Consider the following 5,759-nt stretch of genomic DNA (forward strand, 5'->3'; position numbering starts at 1 on the left):
CAAACAATATATTTTTTCCGTTTATAAAAATAATTATCAATAATATACTTTTTCTTATTTATAAAAATATTTGTAACAAATAATAGATTTTTTTCGTTTATAAAAATAATTGCATCAATGGTCGATTTTTTTTCATTTATAAAAAAAACTGTATCAACAATATATTTTCTGGTTTATAAAAATAATTGTATCAACAAAAAACTTTTTTCAGTTTATAAAAATACATATATAAATAATATATTTTTTTCGTTTATAAAAATATTTATATCGATAATATAATTTTATCGTTTATACAAATGTTTATATAAACAATATACTTTACAAATTTTTTTCGTTTATAAAAATAATTATATCAACAATATTTTCTTTTTCCAATTTATAAAAATAATTGTATCTACAATATAATTTTTTTTATAAAAATATTTGTATAAAGAATACAGTTTTTTCGTCAATAAAAATATTTATATCAACAATAGACTTTTTCTCCTTTATACAAATATTTGTATTAATAATACACTTTTCCCTTTTATAATAATATTTATATAAATAATATATTATTTCTTATTTATAAAAATATTTGTATCAATAATACACTTTTTTTCGTATATAAAAATATTTGTATCGATAATACAATTTTCCCGTTTATAAAAATATTCGTATCATTAATACACTATTTTTCATTTATATAAAAATATTTGTATCAATAATACACTTTTTTTCGTTTATAAAAAAATTTATATCAATAATACACTATTTTTTATTTATAAAAATAATCATATCAACTATAAACTTTTTTCGTATATAAAAATAATTGTATCAATAATATATATATTTTTCATTTATAAAAATATTTGTATATAAATAATTTTTTTTTATAAAAATATTTATTAAAAATCTAAGTTGTCAAAATAAAAACAACTTTTAAATCAATATTATATACTATATTTTTAGATAAACTCATAATTTTTTAATATTAAACATAACCATCTTCATTATTTTTTTCAGTCCAACATTGACTATAGCATAAATTGAGGTATACTTGAAAACAATAAAACTCCAATCTATTAAAAAAAATAAAAACATATTTTTAATCTTCAAAAAATAAAATTATGTTACATTTTTTATTCCAAAATATAAATAACCTTTGAAAAAACAATTAAAAAATGAGAAAAAAAACACTATAAAAGCACATAGTGTGCAACACATCATCACAACACAACACACATAAAATATCATAGCATATTCTATGTGTCTGTTTAGAGAGAGAGAGAGAGAGAGTAGACTTTTGTTCCTTTTTTTTGTTTGTGTTTTATTCTTTTGTTTTGGTCAAATAATAAAACACTTTCTCTCTTTCTATTTGGTTCCATCCAAACATTACAAAAACTCATAAACAACACAAACACCTTTCACTTCACTTCATTTCAATTGTTAGCTCAATTTTCTTCCTCTTTACTGTCATCCTCACTTTCTTCATGGTAATGCTCTTTCTCTTTATGAACTATTCAATCTGTTTCTGTTTTTTTTATATATGATTTTGTTCTTATTATGGTAAATTGACGTTGTGTTTTTGTTTTTGGAAATTGTGGTATTATGAGATGTGGGTTTTGATTTTCAGTTTCTGATATGGTGGAAATTCAGAATTTTCATCACAGAATTTTTCAGTTTCTATTGAAAGTTTGAAACCCCTCTCTCTTTTTCTTTCCACTTGATTAATTTTGGCATTCATGATGATAATTAACAAGTGAAACCCTAATTTAGTTTTTGAGTTTGTTGTGATTATGTAATTTGGTTTGTGAACTGAATGAAATTTGACATTTCAAAGTGATTGATGAAATTGGGATATTTTTCATCACAGTTTTGTTGATCATTTGGGCATTTTTGTTAGTTTAATGATTAAACTGTTTGACTCTTGCAATTTCAATGACTAAATAGTCATTTTAGTAGTTGAAATTGTATCGATAGGTCGCTTGCTCGATTTCGTCGGTCAAATTTGCGAAATTTCTTTATGTAACATGGTTGTTTGATCGATCTAGTCCGTCAAATTTGCGAAATACTCTTGATGTAACAAGGTAGCTCGCACGGTTTTTTCCGTCAAATTTGCGAAATACTTTTATGTAACTAGGTCGCTAGATCGATTTTGTTCGTCAAATTTGCAAAATACTCTTTATGTAACATGGTAGTTCGCTCGATTTTGTTCATCAAATTTGCAAAATACTCTTTATGGAACAAGGTAGCTTGCTCGATTTTGTCCGTCAAATTTGCAAAATACTCTTTATGTAAACAAGGTAGGTTGCTCGATTTTGTCCGTCAAATTTGCGAAATACTCTTCATGTATCTAGGTTGCTCGATCGATCTAGTCCGTCAAATTTGTGAAATACTCTTTATGTAACAAAGTCGCTCGGTTGATCTTGTCTGTCAAATTTGCGAAATACTCTTTATGTAACAAGGTAGGTTGCTCGATTTTGTTCGTCAAATTTGCGAAATGTATCTAGGTTGCTCGATCGATCTAGTCAGTCAAATTTGTGAAATACTCTTTATGTAACAAAGTCGCTCGATCGATCTTGTCTGTCAAATTTGCGAAATACTCTTTATGTAACAAGGTAGGTTGCTCGATTTTGTTCGTCAAATTTGCGAAATACTCTTCGTGTCTCTAGGTCGCTCGATCGATCTAGTTCGTCAAATTTGTGAAATACACTTTATATAACAAGGTCGCTCGATCGATCTTGTCCGTCAAATTTGCGAAATACACTTTATATGACAAGGTCGCTCGATCGATCTTGTCTGTCAAATTTGCGAAATACTCTTTATGTAACAAGGTCGCTCGATCAAACTAGTCCGTCAAAATTTCAAAATACTCTTTATGTAACAAGGTCGCCCGATTGATCTTGTCCGTCAAATTTGCGAAATACTCTTTATGTAACAAGTTAGCTGGCTCGATGTTGTCCGTCAAATTTGCAAAATACTCTTATGTGAGTAGGTAGCTTGCTCGATTTTGTCCGTCAAATTTGCGAAATACTCTTTATGTAGCAAGGTAGCTCGCTCGATCTAGTCGTCTAATTTGCAAAATACTCTTTATGTTACAAGGTAGCTTGCTCGATTTTGTCCGTCAAATTTGTGAAATACTCTTTGTGTAACAAGGTAGTTCACTCGATTTTGTCGGTCAAATCTGCGAAATTCTCGACATGTAACAAAATATAAGTAAAAATTACACGAATCTAATCCAAATTAAGACCGGATACATGTACTTTTTTGCTTAAAAAATATCGATCAATTTAGTCATTTATTTTCTCTATATTTGCGGGATCAAATTGACCGACCTTTTTATTTTCGTGCCGACACTATGTTGCTAGTTCGATTCTGGTGTTCTCCCAATTTCAAATATTTAAATGTTTATTTACTCACAAAAATGGTAATTCACTTAATAAAGATTCAGTGCTTCCAAAATGTTATGTTTTTATAACTTCATTAATTTCTTCCTTTAAAAGCTTTAGTCCACACTCAATAAGCACTTATGAAAAAAAAAAGACTATTAGAAGAATTTTTTCAATGGATAAGTTTTTTAAACAGTGGAAATTAGCTTTTGTATTTAATTTTCTTTTTTGTAAGTGAAGAATCATATTTCTGATAAGGTGCAAGCAAATGTGATTTTGCTAATAAGCTTTTTTAAATGTTGTCAGGTTTATTTGAGTTCGTCGTTGAAGCAGTCATTGAAAGTCGACCCATTTCCTTTTGATATATAAGATATCGGTTAGCATGGTTTCTTCGCAAGAAAATGCTGATCAAAACGGTTCTTCTGATAAAGAAAAGCAGCAAGTGAATCCTCAGACAGAGATCGCATTGTCACAAGGGGTTGACGATGTACCTAAAAATGAATCATCGGATTCTGATGTCAATGTCATGGCAAATGAATTGCTTCCGTTGCCGGATTCTTCACCGCTCGAGACACAGTCCCAGAGCCCCGGTACACCTTCGAATGAATTGCCTCCGTCGCAATCTAGTCAGCGCACTCTCGCTATAATACGCGAAAAGGTAACATCAGATGGCTTTAACTGGCGAAAGTATGGCCAGAAAAACCTCAAGGAGGAAGGATTTAAAAGGTGCTATTACAAATGTTCACATTCAAACTGCCCGGCGAAAAAGAAATTTGTGATGTCACCCGATGGAAACTTCGAAGGTTACACTTACACCGGTCAGCATAGTCATCTTAAACCTCAATCGAACACCGTACCACCGGTTGACCCAGTTCTTCCTATTGTTGAACAAGGACCGCCTCAATCGTCTTTGGCCGATGTGGAAGGTCAAGGTAAGAAGTAAAACTTTGTTAGTATTTTAGTTTTCATAGTCACATGAAAAAGCTCTTAATTTTACTGTATCACACATGCAGACAAATCATCAGTTGAGTATGAATCTACGCCTCAACAGATCAGTCCTTTACGTTACTGTCCACCTTCAAATGCTTCCGAAACTCATGACTCAAAGCGGCTGTACGTTATTCGACTGTTTTCTAGTTGGAGTTGATATATCTATATGCGATATCTAACTTTTAATTTACTCTCAAATTGATATCTAACAGGAAGAAAGACGATAGTAACACTCATACCGTTGGAGCTGACGTGTCAACTGGTGAATCTCGCCTTGTTGTTCATACTCCAAGTGAGTCCGGATTCGTAGATGATGGGTATCGCTGGCGCAAATATGGGCAAAAAAACGTAAAAGGGAATGAAAATCCAAGGTACATGGTAGCTTTTGTTCTTGAATGTGTTAACAGACACACGAATTCATGAATGGTTTAATCTAATCGATTGTGTTTTCTCTCTAATCTTCCAGAAACTATTATCGATGCACGTCTCCTGGATGCCATGTCAAAAAGCATGTTGAAAGATCCTCTGAAAATCCAACAAATGTCATATCTACCTATGAGGGAAAACATGATCACAAACCCCCCACTGCAAGACGCTTGCCTTGTAATACAAGCAAGCCGAAACACAAATCTGGAGGCAATACTCTTTGTGTTGATATAGTTCCGTTTCAAGTGGTCGTGCTTCCTAACAATGTTTTTGAAAATAATTTATCTGAGGAAGAGCAACAAAATGAAGACCCTGGTACCAAAGACGATCCGGTAAGCGATAATACCGTGATACGCGAGCCAAGTACCGAAGTTCCATGCAGATCAAATGAACATGATACTGTTATTGTTTCTGATCATGATACTCCTAATACAACAAGTGAACTCAATAAGGTTCCTGAAGATGGAGCTAGTGATTGAAGATTATAAATAGTTGGAATTGACATAGGTTATAGATATTCCTATTCTAACCTATTATTTTCCCTTTTTCTAGCTCATCTTTATTTGTCTGTGATCACATTGATATATTACATTGGATGTACATTTTGGTACATGTCTATGTAAAATTCCAATATATTGTGATTTGCCTCTAATTCATGTTTTGAGCCTGGTGATGCATTAAGTTGGTTTTCTTACTTTGGTTGAGTTTAGAAGATGTTATGGTGAGTTGTAGTGTTTGAATAGAGCAATAGCTCTTTTCTGGGTCGGGTTTATGTCCCTAGATTATTGTTCTTTTCTGGGCCGGGTTTATGTCTCTTAGGATATTTGTGCTTTTAAGGTCGAGTTTATGTCTTTCGGGTCATTTGTTCTTCATTGAGTCAAGTTTATGTTTCTCCAAATAAGGTTTATGTTGCTCTAAGTTATTGTTTTTTTTAGGTTAGATTTATGTCTCCATTTTATTTGTTTTTTTAGG

General features: G+C 31.3%; 1 protein-coding gene across 1 annotated transcript; it reads left to right on the top strand.

The window, feature by feature from the left end:
• Nucleotides 1-1,210: 1,210 nt before the first annotated feature.
• On the top strand, nucleotides 1,211-5,443 carry LOC127117505 (WRKY transcription factor WRKY24). Its single transcript, XM_051047543.1, has 5 exons — nucleotides 1,211-1,475; nucleotides 3,678-4,303; nucleotides 4,385-4,484; nucleotides 4,574-4,732; nucleotides 4,828-5,443. Exons 2-5 carry the CDS (start codon nucleotides 3,754-3,756, stop codon nucleotides 5,264-5,266), a joined length of 1,248 nt encoding a protein of 415 aa, XP_050903500.1. The 5' UTR covers nucleotides 1,211-1,475; nucleotides 3,678-3,753; the 3' UTR covers nucleotides 5,267-5,443.
• The last annotated feature ends 316 nt before the right edge of the window (nucleotides 5,444-5,759 follow it).

Source organism: Lathyrus oleraceus, chromosome 2, assembly GCF_024323335.1.
Source record: "Lathyrus oleraceus cultivar Zhongwan6 chromosome 2, CAAS_Psat_ZW6_1.0, whole genome shotgun sequence".
NCBI lineage: Eukaryota > Viridiplantae > Streptophyta > Magnoliopsida > Fabales > Fabaceae > Lathyrus > Lathyrus oleraceus.

Coding starts and splice junctions, on each gene's coding strand:
- LOC127117505 (XM_051047543.1), top strand. CDS start 3,754: ATGGTTTCTTCGCAAGAAAATGCTGATCAAAACGGTTCTTCTGATAAA. Junction 4,304..4,384: donor GGCCGATGTGGAAGGTCAAG/GTAAGAAGTAAA, acceptor TCACACATGCAG/ACAAATCATCAGTTGAGTAT. Junction 4,733..4,827: donor AAAGGGAATGAAAATCCAAG/GTACATGGTAGC, acceptor CTAATCTTCCAG/AAACTATTATCGATGCACGT.